Genomic DNA, 17,985 nt, shown 5'->3' with positions numbered 1-17,985 from the left:
GCAGGTAACGAAGTCATTTCAATAAATTTGGGTAAAATGATACTTTAGAAATTTCGAGATTGTTTTGCCATAAAGGGTTCTAGATGAGTGACGCAGAAAAGAAGCATCGTAGGGGTACCAAACCACAAGCTGAGGTCCAACAAAGCTAACCTCCTCCCCTCCACTGACTATGGTTCCTTCTGCAAGAAAGGGGTACAAAAAAGACGGAAAAGAAGACATGGTATTTGGATGAAAACACGTGGCATAGCAGAAAAAGCAGAAAAAACTCTTCTCACAAGCAAAAGAGATGGAGTTTTAGGCAGATAAACTGGCAAAGATATCGCAGAAGTTCAACGTATACATTGCGCTAAACGTCGTGCATGCTGATGGAGTGTCCAAATCATGCCGAAGTGGAGCCGAAGGTTAACCGAAGATCAGCGAATCAAAAGGAAGGTCACATTAATTGCTTCAATATTCTCAATTTCCTTTTCCAAATCATCTTTCCGAACATTTTTACAAATAATGGAAACTTGTGTCACTAAAGTAGCGTTACACATATCTTGTAAAGGACTTTTAGACAAGGATGCTCTCTCAAAATCTGATCCCCTGTGCGCTGTTTACATTCAACAAGGAAGTGATTGGACTGAGGTATAAACATGATTTGCAACAAATAGATAATTGATACATGAATATAAGAATCTTCTAATAATGTTCTCATTATTTTTTGTATATACCAAAATGTCTTTAGTTAAATAAACAAATGTATCTAAAATCGCTGCATACAAACACTAATATTGTCATGAATTAATCAATTGTTTTATCTGTGCAGATATTACTGTAATTGATTAAGAGTACCATGGAGTATATAAATCCGCTTGAACAGCCGACACTCCTCAATGCGCTGTTAGATTGTTGATGCTGTATGAATATTCTTTAATACCATTTGGTATGCTCATATGAAACAATTGAATTTTGTGAAATATTTTGATGTAGTATGGTCGAACTGAGAGAGTGGGTAATAACCTCAATCCAGAATTCACCAAAACCATCACAATTAATTACTATTTTGAAATGGTGCAAAAATTGAAGTTTGTTGTCTATGATGTTGATAATGAGACTGCAAAACTTGAAGATGATGACCTCCTGGGTACCTTGGAATGCACACTAGGTCAAGTAAGTAATGATTAAATTACATTAGAAGGGGGGGATGTCATAAGGATAATACTTTATTCTTCATAATAGATTGTTTCAAGAAAGAATTACACAGAAAAGATGACAGTAAAAGGGAAAAATGCTGGAACAATTACAGTATGTTTAATATTATGTAATCACTCAGCCTGGCACAAAATTACAGTTCATAATAAGTTCATACTTTAGCATGAAATATTTAATAAATAAAATTTATTTCTGATTAAAATGTGTGTCGATCATTACTAGTTCATCAGCCATTAAATATGTTTGAATTCCACTTCTTGTGTCACAGGTTGTTGCAGAAGAAATAAATGAGTCAAATGAAATAGTACAACTACTATTCCATGGAAAAAGTTTGGACAAAAAAGTAATTATTTTGATAATTATGCATTTCTGTTATTGAAGAATATTAAACCTTTTTGCATTTCTTGACAATCTTTTGTTATAGGATCTCCTTGGTAAATCAGATCCATACTTGGTTATATCAAAAGAATTGCCAGACGGAACAAAAGTGGCTGTCCATAAGACTGAGGTACAGTAAATATCCAGGTTTATATTTTGAGAGCCAATCCCTAATACAAGTCACTCCTGAACAGATTGACTATCAGGAAAATTCCTAATATCAGAGTGTTTAGAAATAAGTCAATACTGTATGACTGTAATGGCATAAGTCAGCAATGGATGAAATTGCAACATGATGAAATATTTCTTTACAACTTATAGATTTGTAAAAATACATTGAATCCCTCCTTCAAAATCATAGAGATTTCTCTCACAGAATTATGCAATGCTGATTATGACAAGAAAATTAAGGTAAATTATAGATGTTATTTAAAACTGTGCTATTCCTATTTTTTTCTCTAACTTTTTCTGGTAAAAATGTTTCAAAACAGATTGATTGTTTTGACTGGGACAAAGATACTGAACATGACATGATTGGATGTTTTGAAACAACTCTAAGAGATCTTGCCCCAGCTAAAGACAGAGAGGTTTGTATTGTGCATACATATATTCACTGTACATACACATAAGCTAGGGTGCATCAGGTTTACGATAAAATGCATATCTGTATGTTTTAGATCTCATTTCCTCTGATCAATGAAGAAAAAAAAGCAAAGAAGAAAAAATATGTAAACTCTGGTGTACTTTATTTATCAACTTTTAATGTGCGAAAGGATTATACTTTTTTGGATTACATTATGGGTGGATGTCAAGTTAATTTTACGGTCAGTGAAAGAGCTCTTCATAAATACTTGTCATTCGTTTTAAATTAAACTGGAATCAGAATTAAATTGTCTTTCATACTGTTGTAGGTTGGTGTTGACTTTACTGCTTCAAATGGCAATCCAACAAATCCAACTTCACTCCATTTTATAAGTCCTTACAGTCCAAATGAATATGTCCAAGCTTTGGTTGCTGTGGGCACTGTTTGTCAGGATTATGATACGTAAGAATATGCAAGAATATATAAGAATGAGTTTTATTTTGTTAAGTTTTAGCAGTCCTTTAGCAGTCCTTTAATTGCCCTTTTAGCTGTCCTTTTAGTTGTCCTTTTAGTTGTCCTTTTAGTTGTCCTTTTAGTTGTCCTTTTAGTTGTCCTTTTAGTTGTCCTTTTAGTTGTCCTTTGTTGTCCTTTTAGCTGTCCTTTTAGTTGTCCTTTTAGTTGTCCTTTTAGTTGTCCTTTTAGCTGTCCTTTTAGTTGTCCTTTTAGTTGTCCTTTTAGTTGTCCTTTTAGCTGTCCTTTTAGTTGTCCTTTTAGTTGTCCTTTTAGTTGTCCTTTTAGCTGTCCTTTTAGTTGTCCTTTTAGTTGTCCTTTTAGTTGTCCTTTTAGTTGTCCTTTTAGTTGTCCTTTTAGTTGTCCTTTTAGTTGTCCTTTTAGCTGTCCTTTTAGTTGTCCTTTTAGTTGTCCTTTTAGTTGTCCTTTTAGTTGTCCTTTTAGTTGTCCTTTTAGCTGTGCTTTTAGTTGTCCTTTTAGTTGTCCTTTTAGTTGTCCTTTTAGCTGTCCTTTTAGTTGTCCTTTTAGTTGTCCTTTTAGTTGTCCTTTTAGCTGTCCTTTTAGTTGTCCTTTTAGTTGTCCTTTTAGTTGTCCTTTTAGCTGTCCTTTTAGTTGTCCTTTTAGTTGTCCTTTTAGTTGTCCTTTTAGCTGTCCTTTTAGTGTCCTTTTTGTTGTCCTTTTAGTTGTCCTTTTAGTTGTCCTTTTAGTTGTCCTTTTAGTTGTCCTTTTAGCTGTCCTTTTAGTTGTCCTTTTAGTTGTCCTTTTAGTTGTCCTTTTAGCTGTCCTTTTAGTTGTCCTTTTAGCTGTCCTTTTAGCTGTCCTTTTAGTTGTCCTTTTAGTTGTCCTTTTAGCTGTCCTTTTAGTTGTCCTTTTAGTTGACGCTGACGATTGATTTTTTAGTGACAAGATGTTTCCTGCATATGGTTTTGGGGCCAAATTACCCCCCAATGGGCAAGTTTTGCATGATTTTGCACTCAATTTCAATCCAAGCAATCCAAACTGTCAAGGTAGGCAGTGAGTGATCTCCAATAGCAATATCTAAACTGCTTTTAGAAGCTGGACCACAATCTGTCTTGAAAAGTGGGCCGTAAACTGACATTGTTTCTATATTATATTTTACAGAGATATCAGGTTTGGTGGCTGCCTACCAGAACTGTATACGATCTGTTGAGCTCTATGGTCCAACTAATGTTGCTCCAATCATAAATTGTGTTGCAAATTCTGCAGAAAAAGCGGTTGGAAAAGGCTCGGTATGTCCATATATTCTTCTTTCGTTTCTTTTCCATACAGAAAAGGCTTTCTTCATTACACTTAGATCATATCTAACTCGTGATTTTGTACTTTTTTGCAGTATTTAGTGTTGTTATTGCTTACGGATGGCGTACTTTCAGACATGTCTGATACCATTGATGCGCTAGTGCGTGCCTCGAAACTACCAATGTCTGTTATTATCGTCGGTGTTGGACAAGCCGACTTCACTGATATGAACACTCTTGACTGTGATGAAGGATTGTAAGTGATCTGATAATATTGCTTTTGCAGAACGGTTAACTTTGCAGAATGAAATTGCAGAATGATGGTCTGAACTCTGATGTTTATAACAAAACATTGGCTCTTAACTGAAGAATTCTGAATTCTTTTTAGCCTCAGTAGTTCGAAAAGCGGGAGCGCTGTGAGAGATATTGTGCAGTTTGTACCATTCCGAGATTTTAAACAGGTATTGTATGTCTTGTATGCATTGATCAGTATTCTCTATTTCTGCACGACTAACGCCTGTATTCAAAAAGCTCACTCACACTCAAACTCATTGAGTGGGAGATCTTAATCTTCTCATGACGTTTCAATGGCGGTATTTTCAGCCGAACAGGGGCTTGATTTTCAGTGATTTACCTTATATCTTTTCATCTATTGAGAGAAAACTTTCTCATTGATCAGCATTAACAAAATTTATATGTCACACTCAATGAGTGTGAGTGTGAGTGAGCTTTTTGAATACGGGCCTAAATGTATGTATGATTTGAATGCAAAAACATTCTGTGCTTTGCTCAGGATCCTGTGGCTCTTGCCAAAGCCGTGCTTGCTGAAGTACCAAAACAATGTGTGGATTATTTCAAGTCGCAAGGAATCAAACCAGGCAATGAATGATAACGTACATGATGCAACAATATAATCTACAATTTTAGAAATTATTCAATTAAAGAGTATTTATGGCATTCCAGTACTGACAACTAAATTCACGACAATTATACACAATGTAGAAACATTTAACCAATATTTCAATCAGAAAATTATTTTCGTATCATACACTGTATTATGTATACACTGTTAAGTTGATTTTCATAGATAAATAGGTACAAAATACTACCCATTATAATGATGCAATAATATAAATATCTTCAATCATAATGTAATAAAGAGGTGCTAAATTTTTCATCACAATATCTCAAGTATCCTGCGCAAGAATTGTTGTGTAGAAGAACCTTTCGTTGAATTGGACGAGTACCACCTGAATTATACCACCTGATGTGCGTTCGAATCACAATATCATTCAATTTTACCCAGTGTAATATTTATTATGGAATGTTATATAATATAGTAGATTCTGCATTATTTTACGATCTATAAATTAGGCAGTCCCAGAATCATAGATTGGGTTCATCGTAGCATCCTCGTCACATAAATTCATCACCGCATGTCGGCCGGCTGTCGGGACCTCTTGGTCCGATTTTTTAACTGGTAAACTGTATAGGTTATTAACTGGACAAATAGGTTTTTTCTCCTGTTTCTTTTTGGGCAATGCCGGTGCTGGGTTATCACTGATACAGGCGTAATTGTCTTCATCCTCGGGTCTTTCTTGGGGAGCCCCAGAGTCGTACAGAGCGTTCTCAGAGGAACCTGAAACTGAATTAACGATGGATGTAGCGTTGAGTTTTGGGTATGTTATGACTTTCCAGTAAGGCTTTATCAAGAAACTGATTAAGTACTGAGTAATAGCTCCTAAATCCTAGCTCTAAATTGCTCTCAGATTTCTAGTAAGAATCATCTCGTATTAATCCAGTGTTACTACTAACATATCTCATATTAATCCAGTGTTACTACTAACATATCTCGTATTAATCCAGTGTTACTATTAGGGAAACGCCGTCCAATACTCCAAACAGCCGAAGTCAAAAACCTTTACCTATACGCTTGGTCAAATGACTCGGAAGATCATCCATATCGCCGTATAAGGGGTTGGGCGAAACAAGTGAAGATGGAGCAAACTCGGGCTGATTCTCTATTTCCAAAAAATCACATCCTTCGTAAAGTGGATTGAAGGTGATATCCCTATCAAATGCTGGATTAGACATCCCTGAACAGATGGAATAAAAGATGATAAAGAGTAAATATTTTGGTATTTCACTCCTGCAATTTTAAGGTTTATTCGGAAATAAAGTTGTAAAAGTTTCATCACTTATCTATTTTCAATGTATGGTTCATTTCTCCTTTTTTCTTTTAATAGGAAAGAACGAAATAGGACGTATCTTTATCAAAGTAAGTTTTTATAGTTTTCCTACTGCGATAACTAAAGATGATATTCAAAGTCTCGAGAAGGGACCCAGAGTCTGAGATCATATAACTTTAATTCCTAAATTTAAAAAGATTTTTATATAGAGTAGAGCTTCGCATGCATGTGAAATGTGTCTGTTTCTCAGGAATATTTTGGTTGGGAATTCTGGACTCTGTTCAAAACAAATTCTTAGTTCTACTGCGTTTTCCGGAGAGATACTTTGATACTAGATCTATACGTGTACCTGTTCCTTCATTTTCATTTGCTCCCGTTTCTTCATGATTAACAATGTTTGAACTATTCGTTCTGTGACATTTAAGTTCTCCTGTGCGACGTCTCCGAACGTATACAATCATTACTACAACCAGAATGACACTGATGATGACGATAGCTATGATAGGGCCTATCACTGCAGCAGCACTGGGATCCTCGTTTCCAAGTGAGGCATCAGAATTAGAAGCGCCTATGAATGAAAATCAATTTAGTTCATGCTCTCCTGTTAATTGTATTGAGGCATTACAAATCTGCTTACTCTCGTCGCAAAACTTTCCGTATCGTCCTTCAGGACAAAGGCATGTTCCATTGATGTGATTACAGATACCATCTTGATGCATCGGAGCTGTACAGTTACATTCTAAATCACACTTCCAACCATATCGGCCTTTTCCACAAACTGAAAATAAATTAAGATCGGATGCTTGAAAGAGGAAGAATGAATATAGGACTTATTCTTTGTCACAACTCGTCTTCATATGATTCGAAACTAAGCGGGACGCGCAACAAAGGTCTAACCTTCGTTGCAGTTTCGACCTTTCCATCCAGATAGACAATGACATTTTCCTGTTTCAGATTCACACCAAGCAGTGTTGGATTTGTTGCAAGAACATGGCTGAACGCAGTCTAACCCATGGAAATAATCAGAGCACTCTAAACAGGTAAACATCTAGTAAAGTCTAACGGTTAATTCATCTTATTTACATGTATTTTCATCGCTTACCTTTCGTGCAAACGTCACCAGTCCAACCAGACTTACAACTACACTTTCCAGAGGCTGGATGACACGAAAGTGTGTTGTCGTTGAAACATTGACACTCCAGTGCACAGTTTCGTCCGTACTTGTTTTTTGAGCAAGCTATGGCGGTAGAGCATGACGTGTCCAAACTCGGTAGCAAACATTGCAAGAATTCAAGGAAATTTATAGGAACATTCTCGTGATAAATGTGTCTTATGAATATACTTACGTTGGTCGCAATAAGTTCCATTCCAGCCTGCAAGACATTCGCACGAGCCTGTCGCCTGATCACACGTTGCATTATTTTCGCATTTACACGTCTGATTACATGCTATGCCGTATCGTCCAGGAAGACAACCTTGAAAAAGGCATTAAAATTGGAAGCCGTTAAAACAAGACCATCTATGTTTGAAATTCTTAGAAAGCAGTTTTTGGGGCACTCCTCCTGTGGCAACAGTGGTGAATTAGGGATATTACATGACCTGTTAAGAACTATGCCACTAGTTGTACCTTCATTACATCTTGGTCCTGTCCAACCAGGATAGAGAGTGCAATTACATGAACCATCGACGTGATTACATTGTTTGTGTTTTTCGCATAAGCATTTCTGCTGGCATTTCTTTCCAAACGTTCCATCAGGGCACTCTTAATACAGAATAAAGATTCCTAGATAAAGATTGTGTCTAAAAATAATTTATATCTCTTACAATAAACCTGTATGGTTTCAATTTTGACATCCATTGCAGTCATACGTTTTCCTTCAAATAACCCACCATGTTGTACAATGCTCTCCTTCGTATCCATCATCACAAAAACATTCATTGTCATTTTCACAAGCTCCTAAGCCGTTGCACCGACACGATTATTACAATCCTTCCCGAATTTACCTTTCTTGCAAACTACAGGAAATGAAAGAATATTAATCACAACGGATGATAGTGTGAAGACCAAATCTTGGAGTAGTAAGTTAGATTAACATCGACAAACAAGAGTATACCTTGCTTTTTGCTACAGTCTTCGTTGATATAGTTTAGTTTACATTCACAATGACCAGTTATACCGTGACAACTGCAAGAGGTTATAATGACGCGCCTCAGATAACGCAGATTTCGATCTTATCAGATAAGCATGTTATGCGTTACCGAATCATTATCAGTTCCTACCTCAACGTCGTGTTCCGTGCACAAGTGCAATTCTTTGTACAATTTATTCCGTACGTCCAGTTTTGGCATTCTACAACATTTTTGGATAATAGTACCTGAAATCTTATCGTACATATATGACTTCCTTTACAGTACGTCTGAAATATCGTCCTCAACGCAGTTCGATAATGAATCACAACAAGTAAGCAGTTTCCTGGAACTTACTTTCGTCACAATAAACTCCTTGCCATTCTCCAGCGCATGTGCAGCTTCCATCAACACGATTACAGACGGCCCCGTTTTTACATCGACATTTCTCCCCACATTTCTTTCCATACGTTCTAAATATAAAGAATAACTTCACAAAAAAGCTTGGCGAAGCAGGACGGGCACATCTGATACAATGCAGTCCAGTGTATCCACAATCCAGTATATCTACAGTACAGTGTATCAGCGTTACCCAAGAGGACATGGGTGAGAGCACTTGACCCCAGTCCATCCTTCAGCACAATCACATGATCCATCATCCACTCGACATGTTGCATTGTTATCACAATCGCATCTTCCCATACACCGTGGGCCGTATGTATTTGGTGGACAGCGGTCTTCGCAGGAGGTTCCATTAAAACCGTGATGACAGCTGAAATTAAAGATAACTGATCTAACAAGAGACTGGATGAAACCACTCATGATGATGCAAGATTTCGCGTGAGTTACCTGCAGACGCCTGTAAAAGGATTACATTGTCCTTGTCCAGTAGTACAGTTACATTTGGTATGACAATTTTTCCCCGATGTTCCTAGATCACATGTGCGTTCACACCTTATCCCCGCGTATCCAGCCGTGCAATTACACTGCCCCGTATCAATTGCGCACGTGCTGTTGTGAATGCAGTCACATTCTTTGAGACAACCTGGTCCAAAAGTGTTGTTCGAACACGGTTCTTGACATCTGAAAAAAATCAGGAAATTCGGTCCCATCATTTGGTATCACAAGACACAAGGTGCTGTTTAAGTAACTGAGATAACTGACCTATCACCAATGTAGCCGTCCAGACATTGGCATTTACCAGTCACGTGGTGACATGGTGACTTCGTACAGTTACATTCTAAAGAACAGCGTTTTCCATAGAACCCTTTTGGACAATGTTCGGAACATATCAATCCCTGGGAAGAAACGAATTAGGCGCAAAATTATTCGTAAAGTGGAACAAGAATGATTTACTAACGGGTACAAAAGGGTGTGGTTATGTGATGCACTTGGGACTCAATAGATTAGAATTGGTCTCTCCTTCGTCTTACCGTCCAACCATGAGAACAAGTACAACTTCCATCAATATGGTTGCAAGTTCCATTATTTACACACTGACACGTCTGCTTACATCCAGGGCCATACAATTTCGGAGGACACTTCTTTTCACAACTGCAAAGCAGATATAAGATGCTTTCATAAATGAACCAAATGCTGAGACGCATGAATTACGCGATATATCAGAGATGACAGCAGATATTACATGATAAACATGCACAGTTCAACCCCGCTACCGCGGAAGACATCGATGAACTTACCTGCCACCTGTGAAACCTGGACGACAAAAACATTTCCCAGTTTTTATATCACAAGGTGTCTCGACATTGCTGGAATTACATGAACACTGATGAGCACAGCTCTTGCCATAAGTCCCAAGTTTACACTGCTGGTCACAAGTTACCCCTGACCAACCCTCTGTGCACTCGCATGTCCCTTCCTTAGAGTCGCATTTCGCTTTGTTTTTGCACTGGCAATCTTTACGACAGTGAGCGCCATATTTATGAGACGGGCATCCTGAAATAAAATCAAAATATTTGATTGACACAATTTTATGAACGTCCTAGATTGCTTCAGTATAATGAAACAAATATTAGGGACTGGAAATGAAACATGATTTACTGAGTGAAAAAGGCCGGAGACCGGGTTCTCTTTCCATAAAATCAATCCAATTGTAGAACTAAATTACTGAAGAATTTCCTAACCTCTGCTGCAGGATGGTCCGTAGTAACCTTTATTGCACGAGCAGTTGTCTGGTTTATCACACACGCCATGAAGGCAGCCGTTGCTACAGATTGCTACATGAACAAGTGTAAATATATTATTAGATATTTGTTATAATAAAACACAAGTGAAATTATAGAATTAAGCTTTTAATATACGCACCGATTGAACAATCAATTCCATTCATCATCCAACCTTTGCAACACACATGCACAATTTTTGTCCTCGGTTCAATCACTGTATAATACTGTTGCCTATTCACCCACCTAAAAATATCGATTGTGTCTTGTTAGCTACGAGACGGAGGGAACCTCGTGCTCTTCCGCCAAATCTTTATATATATGATTTTTATATTATGGGAAAAAAGAAATTAATTTCCGGAACAATAAATTAAGGTGCGATCGATATATTGCGAGATGAGGCCTTCCCTGCTAAAGTTCTGGAGACCCTGTTTTTGACTTTGTTCACCAAATATTGTATCAAAATGATCACATTACTACCTGTATCTGGTGCATTTGAAATCCCAATCCCAGCATGTCGTTGTATATCTTTCTTTAACACGAATCGTGCGCGACTTAGTAACCTGCACATAGAATCTAAATAAAGAAAAAAGTATTACCCGTTGACGTAGTGTATCACTCCTTTCTAAAATATCTAAAATCACCATTGACATGCATTGTGGTAATGGACTATTAGCAATGTGTGAGACAGCGCGCTCAGCCGAGGAATAAATCTCGCACATCGCTAATATTGTCAGGATTTTTTGCTAAACATGTCTAAAAAGCATTGAAGCAAGAAACGAGAAACTGCGGATGTAATACGCAGGGCACGGGGTGCGCGCACAAAACTGCGGCTGAACTTGCGAGTGGAGATTTTCGTGGTAGTTTGACCTTTAACGCAAAGAATCTTTCTTGACCTTTTAAATAAATTGAAAAGATTACACATAGCACAACCTACGGCGCTATGCTCTCCACGAGAGAGACGGGCAGAATCGTCATAATGTTTTTCAGTACAGACAGCCGCGAATATTGATGATTTGATGTATTTAGACTTTAGTTTCAAGATCCCGTCGCGTCATCTTATGTCGTTATTATTCACTTGTGCTTGTAGCGCCACAGAAGTTTCAAACTCTCGCTGTTAAACTAACGAAATATTCCTTTTCACACCGATAATTCTGGTCGACTATTAAAGGAAAGCAACACACACTACTAGGACAGTATATTACTCGAGGAGTTTTAGCTATATAAATAGCTGGCTTATATAAATAGCTGGCTCATTAAAATATAATGATGCATTCTTTATGTATACCAAAATCACACTTACCTTTGTTCTTTTTTGCAAACATTCTTACCATTAGGATTCAGGGATGCGATTGGTTTTACAAGCGCAAGAATTATGCCAAGAAGTATCCAAAAGGACGCTAACCTTCCTGGCAACCCTAAAATCTGCCCTGTCATGACTAATCAGTTTCGATCAAGCTTTATATAAAAGTATTCTTGATCGCGCCGTACACCAGGAGTAAAATAAATGTCGTATCTTATGAAGCAGTTGTCGAATTTCGTCGTCAAAAAATGAGACTTTTCTGCATTTAAATTAAATTCATAAAGTCAACCACAGGCTTTCCATCGACCGCCTAAGACGCAGTTGCGAAATGCAGAAGGTTGATATTTGACACTAAATTTATCACATTTATATATTTGCATCGCAACGGGACATCAATGACATTTTTTGTCTAAATAAGCTTTACGTACACAAACAGAATAAAATAAAAAAAAACATTTGCGGAAGTTTGTAGACAACAGTAATCCTAAGTCTCTGATACATTTGTTTATATGCATTCTCCTCTGGCTCTGTTTTTATTGTATAAGTGCGAGATTGATTGTACCAAGTTTGGACCTTTATTTAGTTTATTAAGCCTAAAACTTCATTCAACTTTGGTTTAGTTAAGATTTAGTAGGCGGATAGCATGCTTAAAATGTCAACAAAGACTCGCATTAAGATGAGTCCTTCATCTCAAGGAATACCAAGGCAAGAGTAAAACTCCCTCTATAGCTAGTTAGCTACCTAACTCCCCACCGTATATCTTATTATATTCATTGGTAACTGTCATATTAAGCAAAAAGTCAGTCACCCTGTTACACTCATTCAGTTGAAAAGTTTCCTACTCCAGTGTATTTAAAAATATTTACAGATAGTTTTGCTTATCATATTTACAAGAAAAGGAATGTCGGTAGTAGAAAGGTCTTGTAGAAGTAGCGTTGACTGTGTTTGCCATGAGAGGCTTATAATATAACCATACTATTTTTAATATTTTCTCCTTTATTTTCGTACATATCTTCAAGAATCAGGTCAGAGTGCTGACCAAGATGGCGATCGTTATAATGGCGAGGACAAAGAAGAATCCAATGGCTAAAGTAAGTATACCAAGTTGCCTTGCGTGTTGGGATGCTTCCCTCGCCCGTCTTATCTCGCCTTTCTTGATAAATTGCTTCACCTAAAAATATCAATACTTAATCAACATTAACCTTCGTCACCTCCGTTTGCATGACCACTACTATCATTACAATGCATCAATGGTATGACGACTGTGATTATTGATCATAATATGATCACTTCCATGATCACTGATGTGATCATTAATATGATCACTTCCATGATCACTCATTAATATGATCACTGCCATCGATACCATCAAGGCATCATCCTATCGTATATCTAACTAGCACGACTTTTTACTCACCGAATAAGATTTGTATATTGCAAATAAGCCGATCATGGGGCAGAACAGACATGTGAATACGGTAAGAGGTAAAAATGTTCGTGGGAGGACTGAATCTGTTGGTTCACATGACTCGTTCTTGAATACGTCATCTGACGTTGACCCTGGTGACTGAGAAGAAACAAATGACCTTTTAGTCAGAATAACAGAAGATGATATAATGCATGGTGTTCATTATAACTCGACCTACCATTGTCACTACAGTTTCAGTTCCCGCTCGGAAATATGCTTTTGGTTGTATCGTGATTTCTGAACTGAAACGAGTTCTTTTTTCGTTGTTGTTTCCATCGTCGACAACAACTTCGTCATGGTTACCATTTCTCACTTTCTCTTCAGCTTCTTCTTTGCCTTTCTTTGTTTCTTCCTTTGCTTTCACCTCTGTCTTTGTATTCTTCGTCTTTTCTGAGTCGTTCGTTTCAAGCTCTTTTTCTTCTGAGGTCTGCTGATCATTTCTGGCAGCGTCGTCTTCAACAGCAGTGCATTCGTCCGCCTTCGTCTGGCTTTCTGAGCTCGAGTCTTTGTCGTTGTTGCCAATAGCAGTGTCTCCATCTTAAAACCAACAGGTTGTTTTCAATGCAGCTTTGATAGTATTTTTGAATTTTCAGAAACGGAAATTACAAAAGCTACAGCCGGTATTGATTAAGAAGTGTGAAAGTCACCTACATGTAATTTCTGTTTAAAAAATTGGATTTTCCTTACCCTCGTTGTTAGATTTTTTCTCCTCTTGTGCATGATCTTCAGGTTCAATTTTGACGTGAATCTCGCCATCTTGTTTTGTTTCACTGGAGCTAGCTTCTTCGCCATTTAAGATGATATTTTTTTCTTCATTTAGTTTCACATCTTGTTCTGTAGACTCCACTTCATTTGATGTGATGTCTTTTCGAATTAGATTGGGTGCTTCTATACCTTTATATCCAGTCGTTTCTAAACAAAATAACCCAGTTTAGCTTCGGTTTAGTCCGCCTTGTTAGGCAAGAGATTATTAGCTAACTTGACGGAGTGAAGATCCAAACAAAGAGGATACCAGGACTAACCTTATTCTCTTTTAAAAAACCTCTAGCATGAGCAATTTTTCCACAGAAAACTAAATTTACCTTCTGAAAGAAGTTGTTGTTGTCCTTCCATTACAGAACAATGTGTGCGGACCCACACCTCCGACTACAAGTAATTACTTTAACTGACCTGTGAAGAAATATGCTTCCGTTATTACCAACAATCTGACGGTATAAGGTAATCAACCCATGCATTTTGTACGGCTATTTTTAGTGCACTCGTAAACAATGTATTTATGTATTAGTTTTTCAACATCCTCGCTGGGAAATCAGGAGAGACAGGTTTGGACGAACCTATTTTTACCCGTAAATCTTAGCAGGCGAATAACCATAGCTTCTATGAATACTTAAGTGCTTGTTATAATTGTAGATATGCTACAAGGTTTCTCAGAACAGGCTGAATTACGGACTGTGCCCAGCCCAATGTTTCAACACGGCAGAAAATAACAACTACAGACTTGAGAATCTTGAGAAATACTGTATGGGCGTGTATTTTATCGATAAATATTCAAGATAGCAACCGTCCATTCACCTCATTTGCTGAATAGAAGGATATTTACGTTATCAAAATAAGCTAAATTTAATGCTTTTTTCTCCTTTAATCAATTTGAACCACCCATGACGAATGAACTTTTTTTTTCATCAATTAAGGTCTGGTTACACAACGACGCAGGAAATCTTGCACGGGACCCAAAATGGGAATGAAATGGGAATGGAAACTTCTGAGATGGACGTGTGTTCGCAGTTGTTTCATATCTCGACCGTTTCTGTTGTGGATCAAATCAATCATAGTATGTTGGATGACCCCTAATTTCACCTGGTGTTTTGTTTTGAGCTTATTTCATTCTACTATCTTCTATCTGTTGTATGCTGCCGTTCACGGCTTTTGAACGATGAGAAAACTTTGAAATTAAGCAGCTGTCATGTTAAAATAGCTAGGTTCACAATAGGTTGAAAGTTTCTCAAGATTAAAAAGTTTTAAACCGATTTGCCTTATCATTGCGTTTTAAAAAAATGTGTTTCTAATCTCCTCCTTAATCGAATTTTGCACTCAGACTAAATTCTCAACCACTCAGCCCAACGTGCCAATGTTCCTAAACCATTTTAATAATAGATATATTAGGTATTTATGCGACCAATAAATTAAATTAATCACTCATCTGCCAACACCCGACCACATTTGAGTTTGAAATGAATTCTTTATCTGTCGGCTTGTCGTGCATACGGCCAGGGAAGATGATAATTGATTTTCGTACAAATAAGAAAATTTTTAGCTCTGAAATTTGTTCCAAATGGCAAATCCTTCGCTCAGGGCAAAGGTCGAGATCTCGCCTTCTTTTTGACGAACTATATGAAGGAAATAGTCGTTTTGATTTATTCCCGTTTTTTTTAAAGAAGGACGTAAGCATCGTTTATGAACAATCGACATCTAAGAGGTGTGGAACAAGTTGCTAATTACTTTCCAATATGGAATATTACAAATTCCGCTCTCAGTGGTAGTGTGGTCAGAGCTGTAGAGAGTATTTGCACAAAATTACAAGTTTACATTATGAGCTGAGCTGGTAAAGTATTTAGTTCGCCGATTCCAGGGTTATAAGTTCTTCATAAAAAATTTAAAACTGACTAGAGCCTGTGGGCATTAAGAGAGTTAAAATATTCAAAAACGTATGTGGAAAAGTTTTACTTTAAAGTCAAGCTCGTGGCGTGCACATGTGCAAAGCTTGCAACTTTTTTTGCTTTTACTATTGAAAGACTATCAGAGATATGTAGTGAATAAACCGTTATATTTAGTTAAAGTAGAGTACTTATTCGCCGGAAAAGACCATCTGAATTGGTTTGTCAATAATTTCAACACTATTTGCTATATATGTTCAACTTCACTTAATCCTTCGTGACCTTTTTAAGCACGGTTGTTGTCGAAGTGCTTTACTACCCGAGGCAACAGCTGTGGAATCAGAAATGTTTTGAACTGATTTACTATGTATAACATGAGCATTCTTGTTTTAACGACTCGTCATATGAGGTCATGGGCAAAGTAATTTTAAAATAAACATTTACAATGCCAAGAAAACGAAAGATGACGTTTCTGTAAATAAATACAAATATGTAGACGAGTTACAAACGATGATTAAACAGTCATTTCTTTTCAATTTTTCTCGTGAATTTTAATGATCTTAAATATATTTATGTGAATACGACATCGTATGATTTTGTACAAATATTGTCCGCTTTGAATGCGTTTACACTTTCTAAGGTAAAAAAGTATATCATGCATGTTTATTATGGCTGTAAGACTGTTGCGTTGTATTGCATCCATATAGACAATGGTTTCTAGATTTGTTATTATGAAGTATACGCAAATTGCCGCACCGAATGTTAATCGTTGGCATTGTCGTGCTGGAATTTGCGCGATTATCATATTTTCCATTGCTACATTTACACGCGATCACGCAGAGTTGTAGTGACAAATTTTAATACATTGCGTGATATTTAGCTGAAAATATTTCCCGTAATGATGGAACAGAAAATAGATGCTTTTATATTCATACTGCACAGCGCAATTGAAGGTCATACAGGAAAATACTCACTTTTTGTTCTTTTTTTATTCTTTATTCGCCTTGCATTCAATTCAAAGCAGTATCCCCAAACTTTTGCAAAATAAGGGGATGGTTGATATGAAAGCCGCCCAACAGTTCCCGTTGAAGGTTTGTGCCGTTGAAACACAACACTAAATGATAAATGAAGTCAGCCTGAGATCACAACATTCCTTGCATCGTCATACCAGCTGTGAATTACGCAAAACGTTCCAATTTGAACGAAACCAAATACCTTTTGATAGCCGAGGGTCGGAGTCAGTCGATTTCTTGAAAGTTTGGTAAGAAAATCAACAATACGTCTCGGTGTTTGCAGGTGATTTTACACTCAAACTGTAATCTGCGTATCTTTTACAGTATTTAATTTTGGATCAAAACTTCGAACTGAACGCATTTAGATCATAGATTTTGCTTGTCAACACTGTAAAACTCATTAGCCTGTGATTAACTAATTTGCGGCAGGTCAACGTGTGAAAAATCACCGTCTCTTTTGCAAGAAGGTTAAAGATACTGACACTTGTAATTTGTTCCGTATTTCTCTGCTTTATTTCTCTCCTAAGCTTAGAGACATTGAGCTGTATGCATCCCTGTTGGGTTCACTTAAAGCTTAAACATTTATCTCTTAATACACATCCTTAATCCTAAGTAGATGAAACTTTTCATGGACTTGAGTTATCCATTACATATCAATTGCAGATTATTCGTATGAGCTCAAATCGACTGTTACTCTTTTGAGATCAATTGACACACCCTAATTTGCAAAAATTGCGGTCACAGGGACACAGACCCTTTCAAGAGTCAAGTAATGCGTCATGTTTCCTTGTTGTCGTAGTTTTTAAAACAAGTCGTTTTCGCAGATTTAAAATAGTTTGAGGTGTACATTTGTTTTTATTTTCTGATTTTCTGTCTCTTTTCCTAGCCTCGTTTGGATTCTGAAACTCAAAGTAAAGTGAACAGTGAAACTACAAGAAACGAAACCTTTAGGGATTTATCAGCTCGAAAATGAAACAGAATCACTTCTGTTTCGTTGGTGGCAAGGTTGCCTTGTGTGGAAAAACATTAACATCTACATTTAAAGGTTTCATCTCGGACGTTCAACAAATTAACTCGTTTTCGTTAAAACGAAATTGCGTTCACTGCTTCAAACACGCATCAAGTTC

General features: G+C 37.1%; 2 protein-coding genes and 1 long non-coding RNA gene across 4 annotated transcripts; 1 reads left to right on the top strand and 2 right to left on the bottom strand.

Annotated features, from left to right (window-relative positions):
* Nucleotides 1-17: 17 nt before the first annotated feature.
* LOC114525261 (copine-3-like) lies at nucleotides 18-5,106 on the top strand. Its single transcript, XM_028546492.1, has 14 exons — nucleotides 18-627; nucleotides 973-1,152; nucleotides 1,222-1,287; nucleotides 1,463-1,537; nucleotides 1,619-1,702; nucleotides 1,894-1,983; nucleotides 2,064-2,159; nucleotides 2,250-2,396; nucleotides 2,484-2,617; nucleotides 3,566-3,672; nucleotides 3,788-3,915; nucleotides 4,017-4,177; nucleotides 4,310-4,382; nucleotides 4,715-5,106. The coding sequence occupies exons 1-14, from the start codon at nucleotides 382-384 to the stop codon at nucleotides 4,808-4,810; spliced, it is 1,683 nt and encodes a 560-aa protein (XP_028402293.1). The 5' UTR covers nucleotides 18-381; the 3' UTR covers nucleotides 4,811-5,106.
* A 112-nt stretch (nucleotides 5,107-5,218) lies between these two features.
* Nucleotides 5,219-10,700, bottom strand: LOC114525337 (multiple epidermal growth factor-like domains protein 11). Its single transcript, XM_028546596.1, has 19 exons — nucleotides 10,563-10,700; nucleotides 10,382-10,474; nucleotides 9,938-10,193; nucleotides 9,671-9,791; nucleotides 9,402-9,535; nucleotides 9,087-9,320; nucleotides 8,830-9,009; nucleotides 8,595-8,710; nucleotides 8,391-8,460; nucleotides 8,225-8,295; nucleotides 8,082-8,126; nucleotides 7,738-7,875; nucleotides 7,457-7,585; nucleotides 7,213-7,347; nucleotides 7,008-7,142; nucleotides 6,748-6,888; nucleotides 6,460-6,678; nucleotides 5,847-6,017; nucleotides 5,219-5,566 (listed from the first exon to the last, which is right to left on the bottom strand). Exons 1-19 carry the CDS (start codon nucleotides 10,588-10,590, stop codon nucleotides 5,292-5,294), a joined length of 2,691 nt encoding a protein of 896 aa, XP_028402397.1. The 5' UTR covers nucleotides 10,591-10,700; the 3' UTR covers nucleotides 5,219-5,291.
* A 3,183-nt stretch (nucleotides 10,701-13,883) lies between these two features.
* Nucleotides 13,884-17,303, bottom strand: LOC114525490. 2 transcript variants are annotated; one of them, XR_003687200.1, is made up of 4 exons: nucleotides 17,061-17,303; nucleotides 16,820-16,959; nucleotides 14,274-14,361; nucleotides 13,884-14,103 (listed from the first exon to the last, which is right to left on the bottom strand). It is a non-coding gene; the product is annotated as an uncharacterized LOC114525490 (long non-coding RNA). The 2 variants fall into 2 exon arrangements; XR_003687199.1 differs by having other exon boundaries at nucleotides 16,820-17,303.
* Between the last annotated feature and the right edge of the window lie 682 nt (nucleotides 17,304-17,985).

Source organism: Dendronephthya gigantea, unplaced genomic scaffold (genome assembly GCF_004324835.1).
Source record: "Dendronephthya gigantea isolate DGI-Jeju-01 unplaced genomic scaffold, DenGig_1.0 000034F, whole genome shotgun sequence".
Lineage (NCBI taxonomy): Eukaryota > Metazoa > Cnidaria > Anthozoa > Malacalcyonacea > Nephtheidae > Dendronephthya > Dendronephthya gigantea.
The sequence above is the reverse complement of the archived record's forward strand: the minus strand, read 5'-3'. Positions and strand labels throughout refer to the sequence as shown.

Excerpts from the sequence above, each read along its gene's own strand:
- LOC114525337 (XM_028546596.1), bottom strand. The coding sequence starts at position 10,590 with ATGATGAATGGAATTGATTGTTCAATCG. Across the intron at positions 7,586-7,737 it reads AGGACCAAGATGTAATGAAG|GTTGTCTTCCTGGACGATAC; the intron begins GTACAACTAGTG and ends GCCTTTTTCAAG. Across the intron at positions 6,018-6,459 it reads AAATGAAAATGAAGGAACAG|GGATGTCTAATCCAGCATTT; the intron begins GTACACGTATAG and ends CCATCTGTTCAG.
- LOC114525261 (XM_028546492.1), top strand. The coding sequence starts at position 382 with ATGCCGAAGTGGAGCCGAAGGTTAACCGAAGATCAGCGAATCAAAAGG. Across the intron at positions 628-972 it reads AAGGAAGTGATTGGACTGAG|TATGGTCGAACTGAGAGAGT; the intron begins GTATAAACATGA and ends ATTTTGATGTAG. Across the intron at positions 2,618-3,565 it reads GTTTGTCAGGATTATGATAC|TGACAAGATGTTTCCTGCAT; the intron begins GTAAGAATATGC and ends TTGATTTTTTAG.